This window comes from Rhodotorula paludigena (assembly GCF_050403205.1).
Source record: "Rhodotorula paludigena JCM10292 DNA, Rt_paludigena_JCM10292v1_ctg4, whole genome shotgun sequence".
In the NCBI taxonomy this organism is placed as follows: domain Eukaryota; kingdom Fungi; phylum Basidiomycota; class Microbotryomycetes; order Sporidiobolales; family Sporidiobolaceae; genus Rhodotorula; species Rhodotorula paludigena.
Window position 1 is genome coordinate 159,275 of NW_027481454.1, and position 25,602 is coordinate 184,876.

Consider the following 25,602-nt stretch of genomic DNA (forward strand, 5'->3'; position numbering starts at 1 on the left):
ACAGACGAGAGCGGCGGAACTGCGGTCACGATGGCCGGAGTCGAGCGGAGCCTCAACAGCACGACACAATGAGCTTGGAACAACCTCGTGCACAGCTCTTCCCGCGCAGGAAGAGCGAGAGGAGCGAATGCAGTCGAGGGGCAAAAGTGCGCGCAGCGAGCGCGACGCTCGCCTCGACCCCCCACCGCCACCCTCTGCACACCATGCCTGCCTTGTGCGTACCCGGGTCTTAGCATACAGGTCAGACAGGAGCTGACCAGCCCCCTACGAACCGCGCGCAGACAAAGTTGGGCCGACGACGTCGAGAACCAGGGTGAGCTCCTCTCCCCCGCCACACTGCGCCGTCTGGCCACGCGAGGCGCATGCTGCTGGCTTGAGCGAGCTCTACGACCCTCATCACGCCGGTGCACGCGTTCACGCGGGCCCTTGCGGTGCGAGGCGGCGAGTTGTCGGGTCGCGGGGATCCTCTTCGCGAGGCAGGCGGCGAGTGCCCTGCACGGCTCGGAGGCGCGCACTAGGGGGGCGTGCAGCAACAAGGGAGCTTTCTGTGCACGGCTGCCTGCTCGCAGCGCTTGCGGAGCAGAAATTGTGCGCGTCCACTTGGTCGCACTCGCCTTTGTCTCCTCCGCTCGCTTCGCCGCAGTGCCGCATGGCTGGCGCGCGACTCGCAGACGCCATGCATCGAGCACGCTCAGAGTGCCGTTCTCACGCCGCCGGCACATCGAGCTGACCCCATCTCACTCCCGCAGACTTCCCTCCCCGCCAGGAGACGACCGACAAGGATGGCGTGACGACCATTGTCGAGTACCGCCTCAACGACGAGGGCAAGAAGGTCAAGGTGACGCGCAAGATCAAGCGCACGACGGTCAAGACGGCCGTCAACCACGTCGTTGCCGAGCGCATGGGGTGGGCAAAGTGAGCCCTGCTCTTGCACTCTCGCCTTGGCCTGCCGTCTGCCGCAAATGAGCACTTGGCTGATTGCGATGTTGTGCTTTCTAGGTTCGGCCAGGAGAAGGGCGCCGCAGCGGGCCCGCACGCTGCGACTACGACCGTCGGTGAGAACGTCCGCCTCCGCATCCACCCCGGTGGCATCAAGGTGCGTCTTCCGCCCCTTACTACGGCTCCCTTGCCCCGCTGACTGCGTTTCCGCCCACCGCAGGCCTCGGAGCAGGACACGGAGAAGGACGAGATGGAGGCGATGAGGAGCCAGCTCAAGGACAAGAAGGTCACTTGCCGATACTGCCAGGGCGACCACTTTACCGCGAGGTGTCCCTACAAGGACACGCTCGGCGGCGCGCTCGGCGATGGTGTGTTCACTCTCATTGCTGTCCCCTCTCGCCGTGCCGTGTGAGCGATGCTGACTACTCCCCTTCGACGAACGCACAGCCGACGCCCCTCCCGCCGACTCGGACCTTCCCCCGACGGACCCGAACGACCCCTCTGCTGCGCGCGCCGCCGGCGGGCGCTACGTCCCGCCTTCGATGCGCGCGGGTGCGGCGCGCGGGGCGGGCGAGACGATGGGCGGCCCGCGCGGCCGCGACGACTTCCCGACGCTGCGCGTGACCAACCTGAGCGAGGACGCGAGCGACTCGGACCTGTGGGAGCTGTTTGGGCGGTTTGCGCACCGCGGCCGGATCAACCGGTGCGTGCTCTCGTTCTCGTCTCCGCGCGGACTCGTGCTTCCGGACGTCATGCTTGGTCCAAAGCTACACGTCCCGGATGCTCGCCTAAGATTGCGCGAGACTGACGCGTCTGTCCTGTCGTGCAGCATCTACGTCGGCAAGGACCAGGAGACGGGTCTCTGCAAGGGTTTCGGTTTCGTCTCGTTCGAGGACCGCGCCGACGCCGAGGCGGCGCTCAAGAAGGTGCACGGCCTGCCGTACGACCACCTCATCCTCCAGGTCCAGTGGAGCGTGCCCAGGACCGACCGGCCCGAGCGGGCGTGAGCGCGGGAGGGCGGAGAAGGATGGTCGTAGGGCGGGCGTAGGCCCGCGTGGGTGTACTTGCTGCAGTGATGATAGTACTGCCTCTCGTGTGCACTGGCTAGCGTCTCTCTGAGAAACGAGAGTGCTTCAGTTGAAGCTGCACCGCCTTCGTTCTTGGACTTGTTCCCGTCCGCAGCTGCCGCCGTCTCGTCGCTCGACCGGCTTGCAGGAAGCGCAGGCAGGGTGAACCGGCTGCCAGGAGCAGCATGGGCCCCTCGTCCGGCCCTCCCGTGCCCGTGCCCGCTCCCGCTCCTCCCGCTCCCTCTCCCGCCGCTTCTCCCGCTCTCCCGCGCCCTCCGCCCATCCTGCGCGCTCCGCCCGCCTCGCACTCGACCCGCCCGCCGCGGCACTACACTCCGCCGTCGCTCTCTGCCGGGCAGGGACTTGCAGGCCTCCCTCCCCGCCCCGGTCCCGTCGTCCGGCCCCCTCCCGCGCGCCAGGGGCAGCCTGCCAGCCAGCGCAACTTTGACAAGTCGAGCGCGGGGGGCGCGAGCTCCCATTTGGGCGGCGCACAGGCGGACGGGAAGGCGAGGGGGAGGGAGGGGAGCGAGGAGAGGGGCCTGAGCGAGGCGCAGAGGAGGAAGTGCGCGCGCTGGGGCGCAGCCTACGTGCGTGCGAGATTCGCGAGCGCTTCCAACCTTGCTCTGCAGCGGGTGTCGATGTAGCGGCGAGAGCACTCCGTCTGACATGACCTACTCTTGCAGATCCCGGCCGAGGAAACGATCCGCAACGACTACTCGGGCCAGTATGTGCAGACGGGCCAGCGCCCGCAGAATCACCTGCGAAACACGGTCGTCGAGACGCGCTTTGCCGAGTGCGCTTGGCTTTCCCCCTTCCTGCGCATGCGAGAAGAGACTGACCCGTTCGATGTCGCAGGTACCCCAAGCTTGCAACGCTTCTCACGCACAAGCACGCCCTCACCGCTTCTCCGCACCTCTCGATACCTCCGACGTACCTTAACCTGCCCGCACTCCCCGCCGATACCGACCCCTCGACGACCTCGCCCATGTCTGCCGCACTCGCGCTGCTCCACCCCTCGCGCTTCGACTGCATCCTCCTCACGCCCCCGCCCTCCGTCACCTTCTCCGAGCTCGCAGCGCTCGACCTCGGCCAGCGCGCCGCCACGCCTGGGTTCGTCTGGCTGTGGGTCGGGTCGGGTCAGACGGGCTTGGGAGGCGTCGACGGCGGCGGGATCGGGCTCGAGAAGGGAAGGGAACTGCTCAGCTTATGGGGATACCGGCGCTGCGAGGACATCGTCTGGCTCAAGACGAACAAGGCGGACCCGGAGGGAGAGCTGGTCAAGGAGGTGAGTCGGTCTGCGAGTTCCGGCGCTAGCATCGCTGGACAGCAGCAATGGTCCTGTCCAGGCCGCTGTCTGACGGACTCGCCGGACTGACGTCGTTGTTGTCGTCGTCAACCTTCCCAGCCCGTCTCGCTGTTCAACCCGACGCTCGAGCACTGTCTGATGGGCATCCGTGGCACCGTGCGCCGCTCGACCGACTCGTTCCTCGTGCACTGCAACGTCGACACGGACGTCATCGTCTGGGAAGGCGATCCTTCCGGTACGGTCCCCCGTCCGTCCTCACTTCGCTTCGCTCCAGCACCCTGACCGCCCCCCCGGCTCGCAGACCCGGCCCTCAAGCCCCCCGAGCTCCAGTCCCTCATCGAGAACTTCTGCCTCGGCACGCGCCGCCTGCACCTGTACGGCTCGCCGCACGCGCTCCGCCGCGGGTGGCTCACCGTCTCTGCCTCTCCCGGCGTCGAGACCTACTCGCGCGCTTCGCGGGTCGCGCCCGTCGAGCGCGAGGGGGACGACGAGGAGCAGAGGGCGCGGTGGGGCGAGCCGAGCGCGTGGAAGAGGGAGGAATGGGAGGCGAGGTGGAAGAGGCCGGGGATGGTCGCTGCGCAGCAGCAGCAGGAAGGCGGTGAGGTCAAGGTTGAGAGCTTGCTGCCCTTTGTTGAAGGTGCGTCTCATCCGGACGATATGCGCGACAGGGCAATTTGTCTTGACGCGCTTAGCTCTCCGTCGGCCTCGCGCAGAACTCGACAATCTACGCCCCAAATCGCCTCCGCCGCGCAATGGCCTTCCCTCGTCCGGCGGTCTTGGCCGTGGCCGCGGCGCCGGTCTCGGTATCACGCGCAGCGGGCTTGTTGGCGGCCCGCAGGTCGGCGCGACGGGTCCCGCAGGCGCATCCAATGGCGTGAACGGGCTCGGACGCGGGCGAGGGCGTGGACGAGGCTGGAGCGACGGTCCGTCTCTTGCAGCAGGTCAGGCCCTCGTGCCGCCTCCTCCGCCGCCGCCGTTGGGGATGCCATACCCGGTTCCTCCTGGCGCAGGACCGCCCTTCCCGCTTCCGCCGCATCCACAGCTGAGCACCTCGGCCCCGCCCTTCGCTGCGCCGCCGCCTCTGCATTACCCGGCTCCTGCTGCGCCGCAAGGGTTCTACCCGCAAACTGGCTCGTACTCTCACTCACCGTATCCTGCGCCCTTCCCGCCGTACGGCGGCCCCCCTCCTCCCCATCAACCTCCCTTCCTCTCGTCCTCGCCGGCTCTCCTGCATCAGTCGACTCCGCCGCACCCTCTCGCCCCTTCTGCACCGCCGCTGGCGCCCGCCGCGGGTGCAGAGCAGCACTATGCTGCGGCGGCCGCGGCGCAACAGCTGCAGCTTCAGCTTCAACAGCAGGCGCAGCAGCTCCAGCAGTTGCAGCAGCAGGTCGCGATGCACCAGCAGCACCACCACCAGCAACAACAAGCGATGATGCTCGGGCAGCAGATGCACGGTCTGCGCCTCGCCCCGCCGCTGCCGCAGCAGCAAGCCCCGTCGCTGCGGAGCGTCCCGTCAAGCGAGTTTGGCGGCAGCGTCGACGCGCGCGGACCGAGGTCCGGAGACCTCGTGTACCCTATTGGCGGGCCGGGGAGCGGTGCGAGCTCGGGCGGGAGCCGGAGCAGGACGACGACGGGCGAGATGGAGGCGTTCGAGGATGCGCCGGGGGTCTGAGGCGCGGAGGAGACGGTAGAGGGTGGACGGACACTGCGCTTGTGCCTCTTGGGCATGCGGAAATGGACGCTGCATTGATTTCTGCGCTTTGGACGAGTGCGAAGGGGCGGGAGAGAAGCGCGAAGCGGCGCGGAACGGAAGCGAGGGAGCGAAGCCGGACGGTCGTCGTCGCTCGTCGCGAGGACGTCTGCTGCCGGCATCCTTTCAATGAGCTACTTTCGGGCTGCTCGGCGGCTACAAGAGCGCTCTACACGTCGTGGACGAGGTGCCGAGGGTGACGTCCTCGGAACGTGCTCTCGTCCTTGTTGGCTCTCGCACATCCGCTCACCGCAGCTTGCGGGGCAGCAGAGCTTCGGTTTCGCTCGAACATCTCTCCATTACTCTCGACAGCGCTGCACCGCCGCCCTTTGAGCGAGCGCCAGCGTGGGACATCCTCCTCGTCCTCGATCGAACGACGCCGCACCGCCCGCCGCATCTGAGCGCCGCGCGTCAGTCGCACGGCCTTCCGGACGAGCACCCGCTCACGGGCGTACTCGCACGCGACCGAGTGCGACTGCGAGGTGTCGTCAGTTGGGGCTCGCGTTCGGGCTGTCCCCAGCGCAGTCTGCAGCGCGTTACTCTACCGGCGAGGCGGTGCTAAGGCTCTCGAGCGACTGTACACTCTAGATTCGACGCCCTGCAGCAAGTCTCGCGCCTTTCCTGCATCGTCTTCGCCTGTCTCGTCTCTCCGACTCGACTCTCCCCCCACACCTCGTTCCCTCGCCTCTCACCGCCGTGCTAGCCCGCCGGACCACCATTTGAGTAAGGCCGAGACAACATGAACACCCTCCAGTACTTTCTCTCGACCCTCCGACCCGCGCCGCCGCCCAGCCCGCGCGCATCCACCTCGGAGCTCCCAATCTCCGCCGCCCTCGGCCCGTCAGACTCGCGAGCAGACGCCGCAGAGCTCCCCATCGCGGTCCAGCTGGGCGAGCTCGACGCGGACGAGGCGGCACTGCGAGACGGCGCAGGTGCAGACGCCGAGGACGCTGCTCGGCCACGAGTAGACGCGACGTCCGTACCACGCGTAGGCGTCACGCCTCCGAGTCGACGATCGAGTCGAAAGGGCAAAGCGCGAGACCCGGGCGAGAGCGGGCTCGGCTCCAGTCTTGGAGATGCTCCCTTTGCTGCCGGAGAGGACCCGCTCCGCGACGGCGAGACGGTCAAAACGGAGCTTGAGCGCGGCGAGGGCGTCGAGGGACATTTCGTCGACTCGGGCGCACCGCCGACGGGCTACAACGGTACGCTCGCCCTCCGTGACCCGGAAAAGGGCGTCGACGGACCCGCTTCGTCCGCTCTTCCCGGCGGCAAGTGCAACGTCGCGGCGCCTGCATGGCCGTGGATGACCACGTTCGCGCGGTGGTGGCCCGTCCGGCTGAGCGCAGAGCTGTACATGCTCGTGCGGCGATTCCTCGCCCTGTTCGGTCTGCCGTACTCGCCCCGCCCGGGCTACAACGCGCTCCTCGCACCTGCGCACGCCGCGCTCTCGTCTGAACCCGACTCGGTTTATTCGGAGAAGGGCGGCGAGGACGGAGCGGGTCCACACTCGTCGAAGCGCCACGCCCGCCTCGTCTCTCTCGCCCTCACGCTCTCGCAGCGGCGGCATTCGTCCGTCTCGCATTCCCCGCACTCCCGCTCACTCTCGCCCTATCCCTCTCCCGCTCCTTCGACTCCGACTTCCATTCCGCGCCCGCCGCTCCCTGCGCCCAAGCTGACACCCAAGACGCTCGTGCTCGACCTCGACGAGACGCTGATCCACTCGACCTCGCGCGCCAACGCGTCGCTCGCGGGCAAGCGCGGCGCGCCCAAGGGCCTCAAGACGCGCGTCGTCGAGGTCGTGCTCGACGGGAGGAGCACCGTCTACACCGTGTACAAGCGCCCTTGGGTCGACTTTTTCCTGCGCAAGGTGCGTCGCGCGCCTGTTCTTGCTGGCCTTTGTCACACATTCCTCCCCACACGATTCAGGAGCAACGGTCTGACATTGGTTCGCGCGCAGGTCTCGTCCTGGTACACAGTCGTCATCTTTACAGCGTCGCTTCCCGAGTACGCCGACCCCGTCATCGACTGGCTCGACGGCGGCGACGGCCGCGGCGGAATGGTCGGCGCCCGGCTCTTTCGCGCGGTGCGTTCCGCTCTGCTCCCTTGCCTACCAGTCTGTTCCGTCCGTCAGACCAGCGCACTGACTCAAGCGCTAAACGGACGCGCAGGACTGCCTCGCGCGCAACGGCTCGTACGTAAAGGACCTGAGCGTCGTCGACGCGGACCTGAGTCGCGTGTGCCTCGTCGACAACTCGCCTGCAAGCTACGCTGTCAACCAAGGTGTGCTCTCGTGCCTCTCAGCTTGCGAGCTCCGGCGGTCTCGCAAGCGCCGTGCGTCGCTGCATATACAGGGGCTCGAGCTCACGCATGCTTGGCCGCACAGCCAACGGGATTCCGATCGAAGGGTGGATCAACGACCCGCACGACGAGTGCCTGCTCGACCTCTTGCCCATGCTCGACTCGCTCCGCTTCACCAATGACGTGCGCCGCGTGCTCGGCCTGCGCGGGTTCGCCAAGCGCGAAGGCGGGCTGGCCATCGTCGAGGGCGCGCCGGTTGGGGTGGGCAGGACGAGGAAGGTCAGACAGGCCGTGTAGGTAAGGAACGGCGGGTCATGTATATCGGCCTCGATTCGCTCGGCGCGGCTACTCTGCGTGACTCCACGGGAGTAATTCCCCTTGCGTGCTGCTCGCTGGCCGTGCTTGAACTCCGACGTTGCGTCGAGAGGGTCATCTCCGCCGTCCGCGGCTTGTCCGTTTCGTCATTCCTTCCCTCTCTTCTCCGCTTCCCTCGTCGGACTTTCACAGGCTAGCCAGATCTCGCGCAATGGCTTACTCGTCTGCCAGTCTTCGCACCCGCTCGCGCTCTCCCGCTCGCTCGCACCTTCCCGCGCTGCACTTTCCCGCGGACCCTCTCCCATTGCGTTACAACAGCCCCAGACGCGCTCGGACGCTCTCGCCCGCGCCTCTACTGCCTCCGACGACGCATCCGCGCCGCTCGCCCGTCCACTACGGCGACCTCGCCCCCTCTGCGTCGCCCTCTCCGCCTCCCCCTCCAGCGCAGCGGACTCGCCTCGCGCCCTCGCCGCTCTTCGCTCAGGCGCTCGGACGCGCGACGGGCGGAGCGAGGTCGACGGGGATGCCGCCGCAGATGCTCTCCGAGCGGGCGGCGAGGCGGGAGGAGGGGCAGAGGGGGACAGAGGGGGGAAGTCCGAGGGGTCAGGGCGCGCCCTCACGAGCGACATTAAGGTGGGCAGAGCAACAGGCAAGGATGGAGTACGATGGTCAGTGGAGCCCGACGAGTCCGAAGAACGGGTCGCCTGAGGAGGAGGACGAGCGCGAGGAGGGTGAGGTGGACGAAGCGGCGTGGGACGACGACAAGGTGAGGGCACAGGCGAGGGACGCGCTCGAGATGAGCGTCGAGGAGTACGAAGACAAGTGGGGAAGGGGCGCCGCGAGGGATGGGAACAGGTGCGTCGAGACGTCTTCTGCACCGGTGGATCTCAGTCAGAATGCCCAGCTGTTTCCCTCCCTCTGGTGCACTGTCTTGAGCAGCCCGCCGGCGCTCACATCGACGCTGCGCTTTGGCCGCCCACGCGTCAAGGACCTGCCCGACTGGAAGCACGCTCATCTTCCTCCCGGTCCACCCGTCGCCTTCACGCTTCACGCTCGCATCTTCCCTCCCGCCGCACCGCGCATCGTTCCGAGCAAACGCTACTGCGATGCAGCCCGCTCGCCGTCTCCACCACGCTCGCCGCCTGAGCCGACGACGACAGAAGACCGCTCGTACCATCCTTCCGCGCGCCTCTCGTCATTCCGCTTCATGCGTCCAAAGCCGGCAGCTACCGCCGCTGCGCGCTTCACGTGTGGGTTTTCGGGAGACGCCGTCATCGAGCTGTCGCCTTCGCCGTCGCCGACACCGCCGCCCATGCCGGTCGAGGAGCAGATCTGGCTCGAGCGCGAGTGTGAGCGGGACGACGGGATGCAGGTTGAGGAGGGCGAGGTGCTCATGCAAGATGCCGCCGGTGCGTCATTCGCAGCCGCATGTTCGGGAGCCTTGCTGAGAAGGTCTCCGCCTGCAGCGCTCGTCGACAGCGAAAACACGCCGCTTTCGCTCCGCGGCGGCGCAGCGTCTCTCACTTCCACCACGACCTCACAGTCATCCAAACGTGGATCGGCTCCTTCGAAGCCAACTTCAATTGCTTTGCACGGCGTTCCAGCCAGTACGAGCAACGCAGACGGCGACGGCGACTCGCCCATGCTCGACGATGCCAGTGTGGCCTCGCCCACGTCGCCCTCCTCTCGCCCCCCTTTCACACGCTCAGCGTCCGTTCCACCCCGCTCCTCCACCCCTCCTCCTGCTCGCGGCGCTTCGCCTCCGCCGCAAGCCCAGCACCGCGTAACGCACCGCGTCCACCCGACGCGCGAGCGCTCGCCGTACGCGTACGAGGGGGAGCACGACGAGGACCCGTGGGCGGAGCGCGAGCGCGAGATCCAGCAGGAGGAGGACAGGGAGGTCGCCGAGGTGCTCAGGCGGAAGAGGAGGAGGGACGCGAAAGTAGCGGTCGAGAGGGGAGAGGTCGAGGTGCTAGACCTCACCGGAGACGAGAGCGATGAGGAGTAGGCGAGATGCTTGTGTGCGGAGAGCTTGCATCGCATTTCGCAGTTGTGCAGTACACACCTACCGTATCGTGGCGAGCCAAGTTGAGGACGCGGAATTTCGGGGCATGCACGTGCCAGCAATCGAGGTGATCAAAAGTCAATCCCCGCATGCGGCGCCGATCCGTCGCTCTGCAACGGCTCGCGTCCTCCCGTCCTCCTCCTCTCGCATTCAAGCACCGTTCAAAATGGAGTTGCGGACAGCCGCTAGTGGATATCGCTCGGTCGCTGGCGCTGCGCACGACGACGAGGAAGACGCGCGCTCTACCCGCGGAATCTCCGGGTCGCTCGAAGCCCTGCGCGCGACACGGCACGGCACGCCCACCGAGTGGGTGACGATCCGCTATCCTACGCGCGACGACTTTATGCGCCTGTGGGCGAGCATCAGGGACCCGGCGAGCCGTGCCCGCGATACCAAGCTGCCGTTCGCCCGCGTCGTCTCTGTCGTGCTCTACGTCGTCGGCGCCCTCGTCCTTGTCGCGCTCTGCATCCTCGGCGTCGTTGGCTACTTCAAGTACCGCTCGCTCTTCCACCCGCACCATGCGAAGCACGCTTCCAAGGCGGACCTCAGAAGCGGCAACGTCGTCAAGCCGTTCTTTGCGCCACCTGGCGCCGACGGACTCGTCGACCAGCTCGACGTTGGCGTCTCGATCTGGTTCCGCGAGGGCAACTTGACGACGCCGAGCGACGACGAGCTGGGGACACCCGCTTTCTGGCGGGGCGTCCCGGACGAAGGCATGTCCCTCTTCGAGCAACATCGACAGCTCTACTGGATGCAAGAAAACACCCGCGTCGACGGGGAGGACGGCTTTGTCCGCAACGAGACGAGGCAGCACGCGTGGGAGAAGATCTGGACGGCCGAGGTCGCCACGAGCGGCGTGCAGCTCGAGACGCGCCGCTCGCTTGCTGTGACCGTGCCTGGGAGGATCGTGCATTCGCTCGTCACTAACCCACTCTCGCGCCTGGTCGCGACCTTCGACGTGTACCCGCACGACATGCGTTCGCTCGGGATCGACTCGTCCCACGTTTCCCACCTCTCTTCTCGTCCGGTCGACAAGTATGGCAACAACAAGCCGTGGCCCGTCGCACCAGTTCCGACTGCCTCGAGCGCGGCACCGGCTCTCGGCAGCTTCCTCGCGCATGCAGGAGTGGGTTACGACCTGAAGCGTTTCCGGCATGCCCGCTACGACGGCACGCGGTCTTGGGACGATCCCGACATGCAGGAGAACGCCATCTTTACACGGACATGGCTGACGATGGCGAATGACTATCCCGTGTACGAGCGCGAGAGCTTCAAGCAGGCCCTCGAGGGCTTGCGACGTGACAAGGTTTGTCCCGGCTTTCCCGCTCGTACCTAGCCTTAAGCGCGCTGACTATCCAACTCTACAGGAGCGATGCGCAAGCTATCGCTGGACGCAGTCCAACTGCCGGCGCTCTTTCAGTCAGGAAGGGCACTTCGAGAACCTGCTCGACGTTGACGACAAGCAGCAATACTACGGCCCGTTCCTCACGACGCGCTTGACCGCTGTAACCAATAGCGACTACCACCTTCTGCCACCTTACAGCGTTATGAACCGTACCAGCACGGACGCAGTAAACGGTGCGTTACTCTACGCGCTCCCACCGCTCGAACAAGCCTGACAGATTGAATTCTTCAGACCTTCGCTACGACTGGACTTTCATCTACTCGGCCATTTCGCCCGGCAAGCTTGCCCTTGTCGACCGGATGTCCGACGATCAGAACTTGTTCGACTCGGGCCGATCGGAAACCGAGACGGCACGGCGGCACGACAAGCTCGAGTTCTACAGTGCGCGCCGCTCTTTCCGCTGATCCGTGCACAGGGCCTGACCGACGGCTGTACAGATGCCTTGATTGGTCATTCGTTTAATCCGAATGCGCATCCTATCGCACGCACCGCGATCGGAGGACTTGCCGCCTTCTTGCGCTACTTGACCGTCCCGTGCGTGGCCCAAACTCCTGCTTTTCTTGATAAGGCTGACCGTCCGTGCTATCTGTGCAGTCTTATCTTCCACTACTGGCTCACGCGACGCACGACCACCGGTGTCGTGCTCGCCTGGTGGTTCGCCCAGACCGTCTCCGACGTCGTCTTCCACATTGTCCATTCGCTCACCAACCAGCACTACTTCAACCTCTTCTTCTTCCTCGTCAAGCTCCTCGGCTTCATTCTGATCGGACTCGTCCAGCTCCGCCTCCTCACCGGCGTTGAGGTGCGGTTCACCAATTTGCTGCCGTCGGCGGTCCGCCTACGAGGGTCAACCGAGGGCGAACGGAAGAGCGCCGAAGCGGATGGCCGTCTAGACTGGCGCCTTCGTATCGTTGTGAGTCGCCGCTCTTCGCACCAGGCTCTCTCGAACCTCAGCAGCCTCATTCGACTTCGTCCGCAGGCTTTCCTCACCCTTTTCCTCGGTCTACGGCTCGCGCCGGCCATCCCGCCGCTCATTCGCGCAACGCTCGAGACAAAGGAGGACCCGCTCATTCGCCTGTACTGGAACGACCAGCAGTCACCCGTTGCGCTTCTGTGGCTGCGCAACCTCTCGTCGTGGTCCAGCGCAATGTGGCTCGTCACTCGACTCAGCCAGGTGCGCTATGCTGCGCAGCTCACGGAGTCAACCGTGCAATAAACTCACGGTGTGCTGTCTTTCCGCAGATCCACTTGAACTTCCGCCACGGCACCTTTGCCGCCTTCCACCCGCTCACCTCGTACTTCCTCGTCGCCTCGCTCGTCTTGTCGCACATGACCACAGTCTTCCGCTCGTTCTTCGGCCGCGCCCAGAGTCAGGGCCCGCTCACTGCGTGGGACGTCCTCACGTTGGGGGTGGAGGCGACGCTTGCGGTGCAGGCGAGGAGGCTGCCAGTGGTCAATCAGCGCGAGGAGGAGTTCCTCGGGTAGACGTTAGCTTGCATAGAGTCCACGTCATCAACTGTCCTCACCGCAAGCAGCAACGGCATCAGCAATTCGGACGTGAACGAGGGAGGGTGGCTCTGCGCGAAAGTCGAGAGGGACGCCAGGTGGTCTGGCTAGCTGCGTCGGCGCTCATTTACAGTGGATTGGCCATCGATCCAAATAGAGCTCGGGTATCGCACAAGATGTGCGGGATCAGCGTGCACGCTGGGTGCACGCGGAAGGACGGCGAGACTACTACTTCCTCTTCGACGCGGAACCAAGCTGATTTTGGAACTCTTCTTGCCTCCACTCCAGTTGAGTCTAGTGTGAGTTGTCCTCGAACGATTCGGCGGCCGCGAAATGCACGCTCAGCAGCACCTGCCTCCGTCGACCCCGGTGGTGCGCCTCACCTCCTCCGATCTGTCAGCACTCCTCATCGCAGGGCTGGCAAGATGAAGGAGCTCGAACTGGGCGGCTCAAGCTCTGCTGCGTTGGCTATGCCGCCGCCATCCATGACGGCGCGCAAGCGCAGCACCGCAAGTTCCCATCGTTGCAATCGCCCGGACTGCCGTCCCGCGCTGACTACGCTCGCCCCGGGCAGGCTTGTGCCGTGTGCAAGCGTCGCAGGCTCAAGTGCGACGGACTCAGACCTGCATGCTCGGCGTGCAAGAAAAGCGCGTGCATCCACGGCGACGACCCGACTACGGTCCGGTGCGAGTACGATGATCCGCACGCCATGCCGCCGCCGCAGAAGAGGCCGCGCCAGTCTCCGAACGCTAAGATCGGGCTGCTGCAAGCCGAGGTCGGTGCGTTGCGCGGCGATCATGCAAGTGCCGTACTTCATTTCACCGTAGCTGACGCTCCGCTTTCACGAACTACGCAGACTCGCTTCGAGCAGAGCTCGAGCATCTTCAGCTTGGGACCGAAGCTGCGCAGAAACTGCAGCGCTCGTCCGTCACTCCTTGCTCCACGCCACGTTCCGCATCTGTTCCCTCTCAACTTCCACTCGTGACGGCCTCACCCGGCACCGCTTTGCGAGCCGAAGTCGCTATTATGCGGCCAAGCCTGCTCGAAGACCCACTGCTCAACGTGCTGTATCCCGGATGGCCCGCCGACCTACCGACTCCAATCCTGACCTTCCGCCTCGTTGAAATCTACTTTTCCCGCCCGGGCATACACACGGGCATGATCAATCAGAGCAAGTTCCGCACGCGCCTCACTCTCCCGCCGACGCACCCGAACTTTCCGCACTCCTCGCTCATCCACGTCATCTGCGCCATTGCGGCCACCACCGTTCCCGAAACCTTCTTCGCCAGCGAATCGCGGTATTGGCAGCATCACGCGTCACCAAGCGAATACCACGTCCGACGCTGTAAAGTAGGCCCTTCTGTTTTGCTGTACTCCGTTCCGATCGCGCTGACGGGCCCGCTTGTGCCTAGCTCGCAATCAGCCGGAACAGCCACATAAACGACCACGCTTTCCAGACTGCGCAGACGACAGCGCTCCTCGCACATTATTTTTACAGTCAGAATCGCTTTGTGCGCCTTTCGCTATGCACCTCGAGCGCGCGCGGCTGCTCACGAATGGCACGCAGATCGAGCAATGGATCTGCGTCGGCCAAGGCAGCCGACTCGCAGTACTCGGTCTCACGCACCTGCGCTCCGCCTTCGAGCCGCCTTCGAGCCAGCTTGGTGTTGAGCCGATCTCACTCTTGCCTGGAACGGCCGACCAAGATGAGCTGTACGAGCGCGCAATGACTTTCTGGATGCTCTTTCTCGCGGATCGCTTCGCTTCCGCCGTCAACAACTGGCCATGTTCAATCAATGAAGGTGCGTTTTAGAGTCAACCTAGCTCTAGCTCCTCCGCTGAGACGGTGGTTCTCGCTTTTTCGACACACCAGCCGACGTCACCACCGTCATTCCGACAGAGGGCACCCCGTACCCGGTCAGTGACTCTTTGCCGTTTGCTGACGCGGCTCTGACAAGCTTAAGCAAATGCCCTGCAGCTCGGCGAAAGCATCTTCAGCAGCGTCAATTCGCCTCGCAACTCGCACTTCTTCACTTCGCATCCTCCCGAATTTTGCGGTCCGCTTCAGCTCCTGCTCAAGGCTGTCGTTCTCTTTGGTCGTGTTGTCACCTTCCATCGGCGCGCACCAGAGTCAGCCACAGCCAAACGGTGCAAGGACGCAAATTCCTTCCTCCGTGCATTTCGCGAAAGGTGGGCCAGACCGACGCTGGAGCTCTCGTTAGCATTGAAGCATTGTGTCTCATCATTCTCACTGATTTGGCTGTATCTCTGCAGCGATCTTTTCCAGCGTCTTGCCATGGACATTCAGAACTTCCTCTCGTCGATCCCGCCCCACTACCGCTTTCAGCACTACGTCATCAACCCCTTGCCTGACAACCTCGCCGCGCCTTGTCTTGCGCTGGTTAGCGGCTTGGCGCACAGCGCCAACATACTGCTGCAGGAGCCGTGCGTGTTGTCGCTAGACGAGGCGGACGAGAGCATGCGGTCGAGCCTGGCGAGCGCACACGCCATCTTGAGTGATCTGTGCGCGATTGTTGGTGCGCCCTGGACCATTCTACATGCGCAAAGCAGAATTGATCGGCCAATGACACAGGAAACTCGCATCAGATGGCGTTGTACTCCCCGTGAGGATTCCCTCTCACCTTCCGTCTACTTATTTGCTGATTCAGGCTCGAGAACCCATCCGTGCGCACAGTTACATCTGCTTTGTCTGGCGCAGCGCGGGTCGTACGGCTCGTGTTACTCTTGGCTGCTTAACGCACGCGTTGATGTTCGCTCCGTACAGGCGTCCTTATCCGCCAGATCGCGATCAAGCAGTTCAAGGGCGAGACGGACGATCTCGACAGCCTGCGCGAGCATGTCGCGACCATTGTGACCGCCTGTCGGGCACTCGATATCCCGTACGGCGGTGAGTGTCAAGCACCGTAGCACCAGCTTGCCACGAGCGAACTGCTGACAAGCTTATCATCACAGAAAACTGCATTGGGCAGCTGATGCTTCTGCTCATCGACCCACGCCGTGCGCTGCCGATCCCCATTCTCTTGCAAGCGAAGGCGCGCGACCCGTCTTTCGACATGAACTACTTCTCCGAATCCGTCGTCCCGCCGCCGTTGCAGCAAACTGCGCAGCCTGACACATCAAGGAGCTCGCCGAGGGTGGATGGGCTCGCGAGCTCGCTCAACGAGCCGCGATACGCGCTGAAGATGGACGGGCTTGCGGGCGTTCTCAATGCGCAAGTCAGCGCGAGGATCACATCTGTGTAGCTTTTGGCGGCGGGTGCCAATCTTTCAGTCCCAGTCATGTGATCAACGAGAGAGAGGTCTCTTTCCTCGCGAGGAGGTCTAAAGAGAGGATGGGGGGCGACTCCGTTGCGATCTCGCGTCGAATGCGCTGAAGGTCCATCGTGACGTGCGAGACGAGGAGTTGCTCCTTTCGCAGGGCAGGTTGCTCAGTCTCTTTTGGATTTCAGTCACGCCGGCAAGCTTGAACAAGGGCGAAACAAAGACGAGGCGTGCTTGTCGCGGCGCGGAAAAGGGGCAGCGCGCGAAGTCGCGACCGCCTGCCCCTCACAAACTGTGCGCTCGCCCACTCTTGCGTGCCGTGCACCGCATCTGAGCTCGCTGTTGACCGATCGCGCACTTCAATGTCTGAGGGGGCCTTCCCCTCCCGGCGCCTTCTCCTCTGTTCATCGCGTTGCTCTCCCTTCAGCAGATCTGATCGAGTACTGACGGTGTTCGTACGCAGACCTCATCTCTCTGCGCAATCGTGCAGACCTGCTGCAAGCGCTCTTCCTCTCGTGCCCTGCCCGTACGACATATGTCCCCGGGTCTCCTGTCTCTTTGCGAAGTCGCCTGCACCGCCTCGGTGCGCTGAGACGCACTGTTGCCAGTCTTTGCGCCATCTGGCAGGCTGCTTTCGACATGCCGTGCGTTAAGAGAAGAGCGACAGTGGACCTTCGCCTCCCTGCGACTCCCTCGGGGACGCCTCGAAGTCGATCTCGCACCGAGTCTGGCTGCGCCGCTTTGACCCTCCACGGAGCTCCGGTCGTACCGCCTCGTGACTGCATCGATGGACTTGCGCCCCTTGCTGGCCCGCTTGCTTCCGTGCTCAGCCTCGCCTTTCTCTTCCGACACGCCGAGCATGTGCGATCTGTCGCTTTCGCCCATCCCCATCGCGCAGCCGACCCGCTACTTCGCTCCGCCTTACTCTGCCCCACCCTCCCCGCCTCCTCCCCCCTCTCCGGCGTCGCCCGCCTCGATCGCCCGACCTCACGTCCACGCACCGCGTCCGACTCCGCTCCTCCGGCGCAGCGCGACCACAGCAGGCGTGAAGACCACCATCTTCGATCTCACGTCATCGTCGCCGCTGTCTCCCTCGGCGGCCGACAAGACCCTGCTCCTGAGCCGCCTCGACCGCGCGAGACGTACACAGGTTCTCCTCCAGGAGGGGCAGCCTGCAAGGGCGCTCACCGAAGTCGAGCTGAAGCGCCTGAGGCGCGAAGAGGCTGGGGAAAGTAGCACGGCGAGCGCGAGCGCGGCGGGAGGGGAAGGCGGTGGAACCGGGCCGGACGACGAGCCTGACCTGGCCGTCTCGCCGCCACCAGTCGACGGTCAGGCTGATGCGCACGCTAGCGTCGCACAAGCTAGCATACCAGCGCCCAACGAGGAGACCCCGGGTGTCGTGGCGGCAATGGCGATTCCTGCGCCGGCTTCGCACGCGCATTCCGCACCTCTCGCCTTTCCATCCGCTCATTCACCCGGCCGGACTGCCCACGCCACTCCAGCTCGCTCGCCAACTCGCGCGTCGCTCGGTGTCGCGTCACTGCTCTCGCGGCCGCCTATGTTTACCACGCACCTCGACCGCTCGCCCGTCTCTGCCGTCCCGCCCATCTTGTCTCGCAGCAGCCGCAGCTACTCAACGCCCGCCCCCGACAGTCACGCCCTGTCGGCAAAGCTCGCCGAAGCAGCGGCTGCTCAGAAAGCGCGCTCTTCGTCACGCAAGGCGCCTTCGCCTGCTCGGTCTGGACTCAGCGCCATGCTGCACGACCCGCCGCAGTCGACGACACGGAACCGTCGCAATCTCGGCAAGACGAGTTCTCTGCCTTTCGTCAGCGTGCCTTCCGCGCCGCCGACACCGCGCGCTCACGCCCGTGCAGCTACGGCTCCCGGCCTTGTCCTCTCGACGAGCGGTCCAACGTTCACTTCCGCTGCTTCCGCCTCACGCTCCACCCACCCCTCGCCCACGACGTGCACGCGCCGCACGCCCTCGCCGACGACCTCGCCTGCGCTGCTCCCCGTCATGGGCGCGTCCGATCCGTCGTCGCTCACGCTGCACTTCGCTCGCCTCGGCGGCGCGTTTCGCCCGGGCGAGCTCGTGCGCACGGGTAGCGCGAGCGGATCGGCGGCCGGGCTGGGCGTCGGCGGAGAGGGTTGGCACCGCGCGCTGCTGCTGAGGCAGAGGGCCGCGGGCGTGTCGAGCTGGGGGAGCGCAGGGACGCAGAGGGCGAGTAGGGGTGGGAGCGAGGCCGCGAGTGACAGTGAGAGCAGTGATGATGCTGAGCACGGGGAGGAAGACGAGGGGGGTGAGGACGGGGATGTGGAGGGCGCGGAAGGGGAGAGGGAGAGACGCGCGTTTGGCTACGGTTCGTCTCTTTCTTCGCGACTCTTTCCACACGACTCTGTCAGTGTACACCGCGTTCGACTCTGACGTGCTGGCGAGTCCCGCAGAACCCTCGGTCTTCGCTTCGCCGCGCTCGACTTTCGCCTACAGCGCCTCCCTTTCCCGCTCGCGCTCGATCTCGTCCACTGCGACGCACTCGCCCTCTCTCTCCCTCTCGACATCGCCAACAACGTCGATGCAGCTGTTTGCGGTCGGCGGCGGGACGGGCCCCGCCGTGCGCCCCGAGACGCTCGCCCAGCTCGAAGCCGACGCGCTCGCAACGCAGGCTGCTCTCGCGGCGTTCCCGCCTGCGCCCGCTGCTGCAGGTCAGCGGACAGCCTTTATGCCTGCTGGACGGGCGGCGAAGAATGCCGCGCGGAATTCGGCACGCGCGAGTGGACAGCGCCGCGCCGCGTCTGATCCGTCAAACGAAACGACGACGCCTCTTCCAGCGGCAATCGCCCCGACCAAGGCGACGTCGCATCAGCCGAGTCGCGCGTCGAGCCGTCGCCCTGCTCTGTCTGCCGCTGCTGGTCCGGCGGCCGGGACCGGCGGGCTCGACCTCAAGCAGCTCCGGGCGGAGCAACTGTCGCGCCGACTCGGGTACGAGGCGCAAGGTGGCGCGGCGGGCGAGGGCTGGTCCACCTCGTCGAGCGAAGAAGCGGTCGAGGAGGAGACTGTGGAAGTGAGAGGACGGCGGAGGGGAGGAGCCAAGATGGGCGGGGCGAAGGCGGCCGGAGGAAGAGGAGGAGGGAAGGGGAGGAGCTGAGGTGCGTGAACGCGAATTCTTTCATTGGACCCGCGCCTGCCGTCGAGCACGCTGCTCACGGGGCACGGCGTGCAGCTCTTGTACGCGTCCTTGTCGTTGGCTCTGTGGGCCGTCGCCGTGGTTTTCGTTGCTTCCGCGCGGTTGCACCTCGTCTTGTGTCGCCTCTTTCCCTACTGGCCTCTCGTGTATAGCAGCTCATGTAGTAGCCTGTCGTGCACATAGCTCGTGTGACCTGGCCAGCGAGTGCGCAGAGATTCGCGTGTCGAGGGATTGGCCCGCAGAAGTCGCCGACGGCGCGAGGCTCCGGAACGACGCGCCCCGCACTCTCCGCCTCGTCTCCACGCGCAACTTGCAAGTCGCTTCGCCTCGAGCCAGCGACGTGGACAGCGCGACAGACTGTGAGTGCCAGTCGTCTGACGAAGTCTGCCACACCTCAGCGCCCCTGCGCGGCCTTTCGCTGTGACTTGGCGACTCGGAACCTCGCCTCCTCCCGAAGCTCTCCTCTGTCCCACGCATCCTGCTGCCCTGCAAACGAGTCCGAGCGACGAGCAGGATATCTGACATCTCGCCAAGTCGCTCGCAGGCCCCACTCTCCGCTCCAATTCGCCTCGACATCGCTCGTCCCCCACTTCGCACGCTCTCACATGTCTTCCTCGCCTCAGGTCATCGTTGTCGGCGCAGGTTTGTCTGGCCTCAGCGCCGCCCACACTCTCTATGAGAAGGGCGCCAACGTCCTCGTCCTCGAAAAGGTGCGCAGTCCGCGCTTTCCTCGGCGCGACGTTTGGCCACTCGCCTTCGGATCAAGCTGACGCTCCCGCCTCTACCTCTGCGACGTTTGCGAGCAGAACCCCTTTGCCGGTGGTGAGTCTTGAATGTCTCTCTTTTCGACCGAAAGCGAACTAACGAGGTGGACGGTTCTTCTCCCAGGCAACTCGACGAGTACGCATATACTTTTTTCTTGCTGCTCCGTCTTTGCACCCATTCCTCACTTGTACGCTCGCAGAGGCTACGTCGGGCATCAACGGCGCGGGCACGAAGGTGCGCCGCTTCCGCCGATCAAAGCGCTCCCCAAGACTAACCTTGGCTCGCGCCACTCTCGCAGGCTCAGGAGAAGCTCGGTATCAAGGACTCGGCTGCTGCCTTCTTCGCCGACACCAAGAAGTCTGTACGTAGGCAGACTCCAGATCAAGTCTCGAAAAACGCTTCTGACTCGAAGTCTTGCAGGCCCGCGAGCTTGCGCGCGACGACCTGATTGAGGTCCTCACGGGTGCGTCTCGGTCCTTCCGCTTCTGGCTCACGGACAATTTACCTTGTGTCTGTCTGGGTTGACCTGTCACCCTCGCAGGCAAGTCGGGCGATGCCGTCAACTGGCTCTGCACGCGCTTCGGCCTCGACCTCTCCAAGGTCTCACGTCTCGGAGGTCACAGCTTCGAGCGTACTCACAGGGGCGGCGCCCAGTTCCCCGGCATGACCATCACGTATGCGCTCATGGAGAAGCTCGAGGACCTCGCTGAGAAGGACCCGGCGCGCGTCAAGTGGCTCAAGAAGGCCAATGTGCGCAAGCTCGTCAAGGAGGGCGACGAGATCGTCGGGTGCGAGTACGAGTACCAGGGCAAGACGCACACGGCGCACGGACCGGTCATTCTCGCCACCGGTACGCGCGCCTTCATCTCCTCTTGCAAGGCTCGTACTGAACCTCGCTCGCTCCCGAACAGGCGGATACGCTGCCGATTTCGCCAAGGACGGCCTCCTCGCCAAGTACCGCCCCGAGCTCCTCCCGCTCCCGACGACCAACGGCGACCACTGCCAGGGCGACGGGCAGAAGATGGCCATGGCGATCGGCGCGCACGGGATCGACCTCGAGAAGGTCCAGGTGCACCCGACTGGTCTCGTCGACCCCAACGAGCCCGACGCAAAGGTCAAGTTCCTCGCCGCCGAGGCGCTCCGCGGTGTCGGCGGATTGCTGCTCAACAAGGAGGGCGACCGCTTTGCCGACGAGCTTGGCCACCGCGACTATGGTGCGTGCCCTCGCTCTTTCTGAAGGCTGCAGTCTTCGTCGTGTGAGCATACACTCACTCTGTTGTTCGCGGCACGCACAGTCACTGGCCGCATCTGGGAGGACAACAAGATGCCCGTCCGCCTCATCCTCAACGGCCAGGCGAGCAAGGAAATCGAATGGCACTGCAAGGTTCGTCTGCCCCTCCGAACTTTTGATACGCACCTTTACTGACTCGTGGCGTGACCTTCAGCACTACGTCGGCCGCGGCCTCATGAAGCGCTTCGACACGGTCGCCGACGTCGCCAAGGAGATGGACCTCCCGCTCAAGAAGCTCCAGTCGACGTTCAGCGAGTACATGGCCGTGTGCAAGGACCCGAAGCGCGACCCCTTCGGCAAGAAGTTCTTCCACAACACGGACTGGAGCGACCAGGCGGGCCCGTTCCACGTCGCGCTCATGACGCCCGTCCTCCACTAGTGCGTTGCGGCGTTCCACTCGTAGCCATCTACGCGCGGTTCGTAGCCATCTATGCGCGGTCCTCGCGTTCTCTCGCTGCGATCCTGCCTAGTGTGTCGACGGAATCACCAGCGCACTCGCTAACCTCCGTTCCTGCAGCACCATGGGTGGCCTCGAGATCGACCCGCTCTCGCAGGTCCTTGATGGCAGCAAGAAGGCCATTCCGGGCCTGTTCGCGTCGGGCGAGATCGCCGGCGGTGTGCACGGTGCGAACCGCCTCGGTGGCTCGTCGCTCCTGTGCGTGCTGTCGCCTTTCCACTCGCGTTGCCTTCGATTGACGTTCTCTGGTCATTGCAGTGGCTGCGTGGTGTTCGGCCGCGTCGCGGGTGACACCGCCGCTTCGTACCTTCTCAAGTCGCTCTCGTCATCGTCGGGCAGCAGCGGTGCGGCGGCGCGTCTCGGGCAGGTCAACGGACACCTTCAGCCGCCGTCGACGACCATCTCGATCGACCCGCAGAGCCAGCAGGTGCACCTCACGTTCAACTGGGCGGGCCAGCCGCAGGCGCAGTCGCAGTCGGGCAACGCCGGCGATGTGAGCCCGCAGGGCCCGTCGACGGCCGAGCACCCGGCCAACGAGAAGGACGCAGCGGTCAAGCAGGAAGCCGAGACGAAGAAGCAGGGCGGCGTCGAGAAGAAGGAGCTCAAGGAGTACTCGCTCGAGGAGGTTGCCAAGCACAACAAGAAGGACGACATCTGGGTGCGCGGCGTCGTCTCAATCCAATTCCATCGGCGGCTAACCCTTTTCTCTCCACGCCGCAGATCGGCGTCAACGGCCAGGTGCTCAACGTCACCAACTTCCTCGATGACCACCCGGGCGGCGCCAAGGGTGAGTTGGCGCTACTTTCGTACTCCATGAAGCGATCCAATCTCGTGGCTAACCACTCGGGCACGCAGCGCTGCTCCTGTACGCCGGCAAGGAAGCGTCGGAGGAGTTCAACATGCTCCACCAGGCCTCGTGCGTACTTCGCCTCTGCTCTGCGTCCGGACATCGCTCCTGACATTCTGTCTGCCCCGCTCTTTGCAGCGTCGTTGCCAAGTACGCTCCGGACACCATCATCGGAACGTACAAGCAGGAGTAGGTGCATTTCGGGATCGCCGCCTTCCCGCTCCGTCCGCCCACGCCGCATCTCCCCCGTCCTCGTTGCCTCGTATCTGCCTCGATCCGCCGGTTGTGCTGTGTTTTCGCCGCTTTGTATGCGCCCACTTTACCTCGCCTTCTCCGGGTCTCGAAATGCAGTGCCTTCCTCTCGACGCGGCGAGGTCAGCAGTGAGGGAGTGAGCAAGGGCCTTCGCGGCGAGACCTTCCGCTTGCTTCGACAGCAAATGCGGGTCGCTTGAGCTACTACGGAGCTCGCCGTGCTCAGAGGAGCAACATGTGGGGCACAGACGAGTCGGATTCGAGCGAAACTGATGAGGCGAAAGAACGTGCACATCGCGGCGGTACGCCCTGTGCAGTCGGGAAATCGTCTGCAAGAGCTCGAGACAAGCCCAGACCGGCGCCCAACCAGCCCAAGCGGCTTCGGGAGAACCGTTCGAGGGAGACGAGCGCGTTTGCCCAACTTGGCCGCCGACGTCTTCGTCGGTCCGCAACGGCCGGGCGAGGCCGATGCCGGTGCCCACGAGTAGCCAGTACGACGGGTTGCTCGCGACTGTGCACCAGCTCGAGACGCTCTCGCTCGCGTCGCCTTCCACCCCTCCCCACTCGGGTCCGACACCGCCTCGACCCGGCAATGCATTCGATAGCCCGCTGGAGCGCACGCCGTGGATGAAAGGACTTGTACGGACCGACCTCGACCGTTCGCGCCCGCCGATAGAGCTGTGCGTTCCTCTGCTCCTCGCCATCCCCGTCTCCAGCTGACCCTCCAACCTCAACAGACTCGACGAAGAAGTCGAAGCGTTCGTCGCGTACATCCGACCGACCGTCGGCGAGCATCAGCTGCGGCAGCGCGCCCTGCAGTGCTTCGCTCGCGTCGTCGAGCGAGTTTGGCCCTCGGCGACTGTCGAGCTGTTCGGCTCGACGGCGACTGGCCTGTACCTCCCGAACGGGTGCGTCAGGATTGCACGACAAAGACTACCTATATGCGCTTACACAGCTCTCGCGGCAGCGACTTCGACGTCGTTGTGACGGATCCAAGTTTGCTGCGCTACCCGACCCAGCACCTCCTGACGACCTTGCGCTCCGCTCTGGTCTCCAGCGGCTTCGTCCGCAGCTCCGACGTTCGTCTCATCGAGAACGCCCGCGTGCCGCTCGTCAAGATCGTCTCGGCGCCGAAGTTTGGCTCGTTCGCAATGGACGTCTCCTTTAATTCGACGACGGGCCCGGCGGGCGTAAGGGAGAGCTTGCGCCTCCTGCAAGAGCTGGACGAGCGAGGCGATGGCAAGAAGGTTATGGCAAAGAGCCTCGTGTTCGTCTTCAAGACGTTGCTCGACTCGCTCGGCTTAAGCGAGGTGAGGTGGGGCGGACTTGGCGGGCTCAGCGTCTTTTGCATGGTGGTCTCGTTCGCACAGGTGCGCCCGCTCACATACATCGTCACTCGCTCAGAGACAAATCGCGCTTTGCACAGCTCGATAAGCGAGATACGACCCGACGTTCGGCTGGGCGCGATCTGCTCGAACTTCTTTTCAAGTGTGAGCGCGTTTTCTTTCCACCTCCCGCGTCGCCATTCATTCACACGATGAAGCGTCATAGACGGGTTCACCTGGGATTACGAGAACGACGTGATCGTCACGGCAGAAGGCGGGTCGGTCGAGAACAAGTCATTCTTTGGGTGGAGGGGCAAGCGGCTTTCTATCCAACATCCGATCGACCTCGGTACGCTCCCTTTGTTCTGGACTGACAACTGGAGGCGCTGACCTGGTTTGTGCGCAGATCGCGATTTGACGTCGGGCTCGTACGACATCGACAACATTCGGAGAAGACTTCGCGCCGCCTACGGCGACCTGCACGCCTATGTCGATCCTGCGCATCCCATGCACGGCGACGCCTTCTCGCCGACTCGCAGCGCTCTCGCTCTGATCGGCATCAGGCTCGACCCGGCGGTGCTGGAGCGGCGGCGCGCGAACGAGGTGCTCTTGCACGAGGGTGCGCTCGCGCGGCTGGCGAAGACCTGGGCACCACAAGTCGGAGCCGTGCCAAAGCCTCCTCCAGTGGCCAGGCGGACTCACGGGTCCGACGCAGCGACGTCCGCGCTGCCATCTGCAACCCCGCCGGCTCTTCCTGCCGTCCGCTCATTCAGCAACGGCTCTAACGGCAGTTCCTCAGCTTCGAGTTTCAGCTCGCCATACCCGCCTTCTCCGTCTCCGGCCAATCATGGCCAGTACCGCACTCCGATCGCAGCATCTCTTTCTCTCTCAGCCTCGACTCCTACGTCGCCGCTCAGCTACGCCTACCCTCGTCAGAACTGGGCTTCTCCTGCTGGAGGAGACTCACCGACGTGGGGCAGCTACGTCGCTCAGACGAGCGCGGCCTACCCTCACTACGCCAACCCGCCTCATCGGGGTGCGACCCCAGCCTCTGTTTCAACCGACTCTTCGGCTCCTTCCTTCTCGTCGCCGATGGGATCGCCGTACGCATACTCGCCGTCGAGCGCCTCGTCCTCGGCTAGACTTGCACCTCGACCTGGTCCTCCACACGCCGTCTCCCACGCCGCCTACCCACTTTACCCTTCTACTGCCGCTCTGCCGCACCAGTCGAGTATGCAGTACGCTCGAGGTGGTTGATGCTCCGAATGATTTGTCGTCGGTGCCTTGTTGTTGTGCCCCCTTCTGCATCTGTTGTCTCGGTGCGTTTCCTTCCGTTCCCGCCTCTCCGTGCTCCGCTTTTCACTCATGCCGTGATCCACAGAGCAAGACTGTGCATCTCTGCAGACCTACCTACTCGCAAGTTCGATGGTGCTGCGAGACGCTCGTTCTCCTGGCCTGCGGACCTCTCCGCGGCAGGTCCGCGTGCTCGCTCTCCTGAACCGGACCGTCCATTTTCGCACGTCTCTTGCTCGTCGCTGCTTCCTCCCC

At 64.6% G+C, this 25,602-nt stretch overlaps 9 protein-coding genes across 9 annotated transcripts; all 9 read left to right on the plus strand.

Annotated features, from left to right (window-relative positions):
• Positions 1-203: 203 nt before the first annotated feature.
• Positions 204-1,946, plus strand: TIF35 (translation initiation factor eIF3 core subunit g; the record flags this gene model as incomplete). The annotated part of the gene is made up of 7 exons (XM_076646276.1): positions 204-214; positions 282-313; positions 750-915; positions 1,000-1,096; positions 1,160-1,307; positions 1,387-1,642; positions 1,769-1,946. 7 exons carry the CDS (start codon positions 204-206, stop codon positions 1,944-1,946), a joined length of 888 nt encoding a protein of 295 aa, XP_076508032.1.
• Positions 1,947-2,191: 245 nt separating this feature from the next.
• Positions 2,192-4,984, plus strand: KAR4 (Kar4p; the record flags this gene model as incomplete). The annotated part of the gene is made up of 6 exons (XM_076646277.1): positions 2,192-2,593; positions 2,690-2,799; positions 2,862-3,291; positions 3,412-3,547; positions 3,614-3,949; positions 4,026-4,984. The coding sequence occupies 6 exons, from the start codon at positions 2,192-2,194 to the stop codon at positions 4,982-4,984; spliced, it is 2,373 nt and encodes a 790-aa protein (XP_076508033.1).
• Positions 4,985-5,801: 817 nt separating this feature from the next.
• Positions 5,802-7,657, plus strand: NEM1 (Nem1-Spo7 phosphatase catalytic subunit NEM1; the record flags this gene model as incomplete). Its single annotated transcript, XM_076646278.1, has 4 exons — positions 5,802-6,929; positions 7,020-7,145; positions 7,231-7,342; positions 7,446-7,657. The coding sequence occupies 4 exons, from the start codon at positions 5,802-5,804 to the stop codon at positions 7,655-7,657; spliced, it is 1,578 nt and encodes a 525-aa protein (XP_076508034.1).
• Positions 7,658-8,330: 673 nt separating this feature from the next.
• Positions 8,331-9,683, plus strand: JCM10292_004743 (uncharacterized protein; the record flags this gene model as incomplete). The annotated part of the gene is made up of 3 exons (XM_076646279.1): positions 8,331-8,530; positions 8,615-9,084; positions 9,142-9,683. The coding sequence occupies 3 exons, from the start codon at positions 8,331-8,333 to the stop codon at positions 9,681-9,683; spliced, it is 1,212 nt and encodes a 403-aa protein (XP_076508035.1).
• Positions 9,684-9,906: 223 nt separating this feature from the next.
• Positions 9,907-12,630, plus strand: JCM10292_004744 (uncharacterized protein; the record flags this gene model as incomplete). The annotated part of the gene is made up of 7 exons (XM_076646280.1): positions 9,907-11,046; positions 11,108-11,318; positions 11,377-11,526; positions 11,583-11,679; positions 11,740-12,058; positions 12,125-12,319; positions 12,388-12,630. The coding sequence occupies 7 exons, from the start codon at positions 9,907-9,909 to the stop codon at positions 12,628-12,630; spliced, it is 2,355 nt and encodes a 784-aa protein (XP_076508036.1).
• A 730-nt stretch (positions 12,631-13,360) lies between these two features.
• Positions 13,361-15,914, plus strand: JCM10292_004745 (fungal specific transcription factor domain-containing protein; the record flags this gene model as incomplete). Its single annotated transcript, XM_076646281.1, has 10 exons — positions 13,361-13,430; positions 13,508-14,001; positions 14,064-14,162; positions 14,219-14,453; positions 14,525-14,568; positions 14,630-14,841; positions 14,926-15,174; positions 15,347-15,378; positions 15,437-15,559; positions 15,625-15,914. The coding sequence occupies 10 exons, from the start codon at positions 13,361-13,363 to the stop codon at positions 15,912-15,914; spliced, it is 1,848 nt and encodes a 615-aa protein (XP_076508037.1).
• Positions 15,915-16,791: 877 nt separating this feature from the next.
• On the plus strand, positions 16,792-19,078 carry JCM10292_004746 (uncharacterized protein; the record flags this gene model as incomplete). The annotated part of the gene is made up of 2 exons (XM_076646282.1): positions 16,792-18,232; positions 18,336-19,078. The coding sequence occupies 2 exons, from the start codon at positions 16,792-16,794 to the stop codon at positions 19,076-19,078; spliced, it is 2,184 nt and encodes a 727-aa protein (XP_076508038.1).
• Positions 19,079-19,722: 644 nt separating this feature from the next.
• JCM10292_004747 (uncharacterized protein) lies at positions 19,723-22,670 on the plus strand (the record flags this gene model as incomplete). The annotated part of the gene is made up of 14 exons (XM_076646283.1): positions 19,723-19,827; positions 19,924-19,939; positions 20,082-20,116; positions 20,181-20,243; positions 20,303-20,345; positions 20,424-20,732; positions 20,794-21,096; positions 21,178-21,266; positions 21,328-21,551; positions 21,691-21,828; positions 21,889-22,288; positions 22,351-22,417; positions 22,486-22,546; positions 22,616-22,670. 14 exons carry the CDS (start codon positions 19,723-19,725, stop codon positions 22,668-22,670), a joined length of 1,908 nt encoding a protein of 635 aa, XP_076508039.1.
• A 686-nt stretch (positions 22,671-23,356) lies between these two features.
• On the plus strand, positions 23,357-25,311 carry JCM10292_004748 (uncharacterized protein; the record flags this gene model as incomplete). The annotated part of the gene is made up of 6 exons (XM_076646284.1): positions 23,357-23,409; positions 23,467-23,637; positions 23,697-24,099; positions 24,156-24,219; positions 24,281-24,403; positions 24,461-25,311. The coding sequence occupies 6 exons, from the start codon at positions 23,357-23,359 to the stop codon at positions 25,309-25,311; spliced, it is 1,665 nt and encodes a 554-aa protein (XP_076508040.1).
• Positions 25,312-25,602: the final 291 nt, after the last annotated feature.